At 50.7% G+C, this 1981-nt stretch overlaps 1 protein-coding gene across 1 annotated transcript in view; it reads left to right on the forward strand.

Moving 5' to 3' along the window:
- The window catches only part of fhod1 (formin homology 2 domain containing 1), a 12563-nt gene that overhangs the window by 3127 nt on the left and 7455 nt on the right, over positions 1-1981 (forward strand). Inside the window, exons 5-7 of the mRNA XM_087173321.1 lie at positions 571-705; positions 921-1093; positions 1686-1978. Of these exons, the coding sequence (XP_087029447.1) occupies positions 571-705; positions 921-1093; positions 1686-1978 (601 nt within the window). The remainder of the gene's footprint in view (positions 1-570; positions 706-920; positions 1094-1685; positions 1979-1981) is intronic.

Genomic DNA, 1981 nt, shown 5'->3' on the forward strand with positions numbered 1-1981 from the left:
TCATCCTATTCATCATCCTCTTCATCATCTTCATCATCCTATTCATCATCCTCTTCATCATCTTCATCATCCTATTCATCATCCTCTTCATCATCTTCATCATCCTCTTCATCCTCTTCATCCTCCTCATCCTCATCATCCTCTTCATCATCTTCATCATCCTCTTCATCCTCTTCATCATCCTCTTCATCTTCTTCATCATCCTCTTCATCCGCTTCATCCTCCTCATCCTCTTCATCCTCTACATCATCTTCATCCTCTTCATCATCCTCTTCATCCTCCTCATCATCATCTTCATCCTCTTCATCCTATTCTTCATCCTCTTCATCATCCTCTTCATCCTCCTCATCCTCTTCATCATCCTCTTCATCATCCTATTCATCATCTTCATCATCCTCTTCATCATCTTCATCATCCTATTCATCATCTTCTTCATCATCCTCTTTATCATCTTCATCAGAACACTCCTGTCAGTTTAACTCTTCTCTCCAAAGAGCCACAGATACTGTGTCTGACAATAAACCGTGTGTGTGTGTGTGTGTGTGTGTGTGTGTGTGTGTGTGTGTGCAGCAGTGTCTGTGCAGCGCCAGTGCAGCACTCTGTCCAACGACAAGAAGTTCCTGCTGGACATGCTCTACTCCAAGACGGCTGCCTCAGTGCCTCTGAGCCCAACAGCTGCCGCTCCAGACACCACAGAAGAAGAAGGTGAGAGAGTCCGCGTCCCTCAGCTGGTGTTTACAGCAGGTGACTTCTGACCTGTGGGAGGAGACTTTTTCATTTCTCCTTCTTCCTCTTCTTCCTCTTCTTCTTCTTCATCTTCTCCTGTTTTTAGAATTTGATCATTCAACCCATCTCTGGTTGTATGGCTGCTTCTGTAAATCCAGTCAGAGTGAGACCTCTCTGTGTTTCCCTCCTCTCAGGTGGGGCAGATCCGGGTCGTCGGGGTCGTGTGCTGGAGCGTCTGTCCAGCTTCAGGGCGTGCTCAGTAGAGTCCTCCAGCTCCAGTGAGAGCAGCGCCTCCCGCAGGGCGGAGCTGGAGGGACTGGAGGGCTCCGCCCAGGCAGCGCGCGCCCGACTGGCTGAAGAGCAACAGGTGTGTGTGTGTGTGTGTGTGTGTGTGTGTGTGTGTGTGTGTGTGTGTGGTGATCAAAGTGAAAGATGATTGCCTGTGATGGTGAAGTAACGACTCTGAGTCTCTGCAGCTCGTCTCCTTGTCAGTCGTTATTATAACTGACGACTTGATCACATGAACCAGCAGCAGAAGATAAAAGTGTGTGTGAGCAGTGAGTCGCAGGAGGAGCTGATGACGATCTGCAGACGGAGAAACAAACAGTGAATGAAGGAGTATGAGACACAGTCTATGTGTCCTCTGGTCAGTGAGGAAAGACCCTGTGATGATGAAGTCGGTCTCTGTTTGGATGATTTACATCATTGAACCCATGAAGAGAACTGACGATTGATTTTCAGTCTGAATCACTGAGTATTTAATGAGTGAATGAATAACATGCTGTTCGGCCTCTTTGTTGTTGGGCACCAACCTTTTCGATATCTTCCAGTGAGTCATGTTGGAGATGGGTGGAGTCAGTGTTGTGTCATGTGACAGGATGTGGTTGTATGAATGACTCGGTATCAGAACACCTTCCTCCATCCATGTGACTGACCTGTCTCTAAACCCGCCTCCTCAGAGTCGTCACCTGCGGCAGCAGAGCAGCATCGACGTGGAGACTCACGCCCGCCGTCTGGAGACCACCCAGATGACCCCTCTGGGCCCCGGGGGTCCGGCCGACGCCTGGGACCAGCTGCAGCCGAGCGCCGCCGCCCTGCGCATCAAAGACCTGGACTTCTCCGACCTGCTGGACGAAGAGGACATCGACGTCTTGGACATGGACACTTTCGACTCCTCCTCCTCCTGCAGCCTCTCTGGCATCCCTCCCCCTCCTCCTCCTCCCCCAGGCCTGGGTGCTCCTCCTCCTCTTCCCTC

This window comes from Seriola lalandi, unplaced genomic scaffold (genome assembly GCF_002814215.2).
Source record: "Seriola lalandi dorsalis isolate HSWRI2012SDOR001 ecotype SW California unplaced genomic scaffold, Sedor1 jcf7180002054173, whole genome shotgun sequence".
In the NCBI taxonomy this organism is placed as follows: domain Eukaryota; kingdom Metazoa; phylum Chordata; class Actinopteri; order Carangiformes; family Carangidae; genus Seriola; species Seriola lalandi.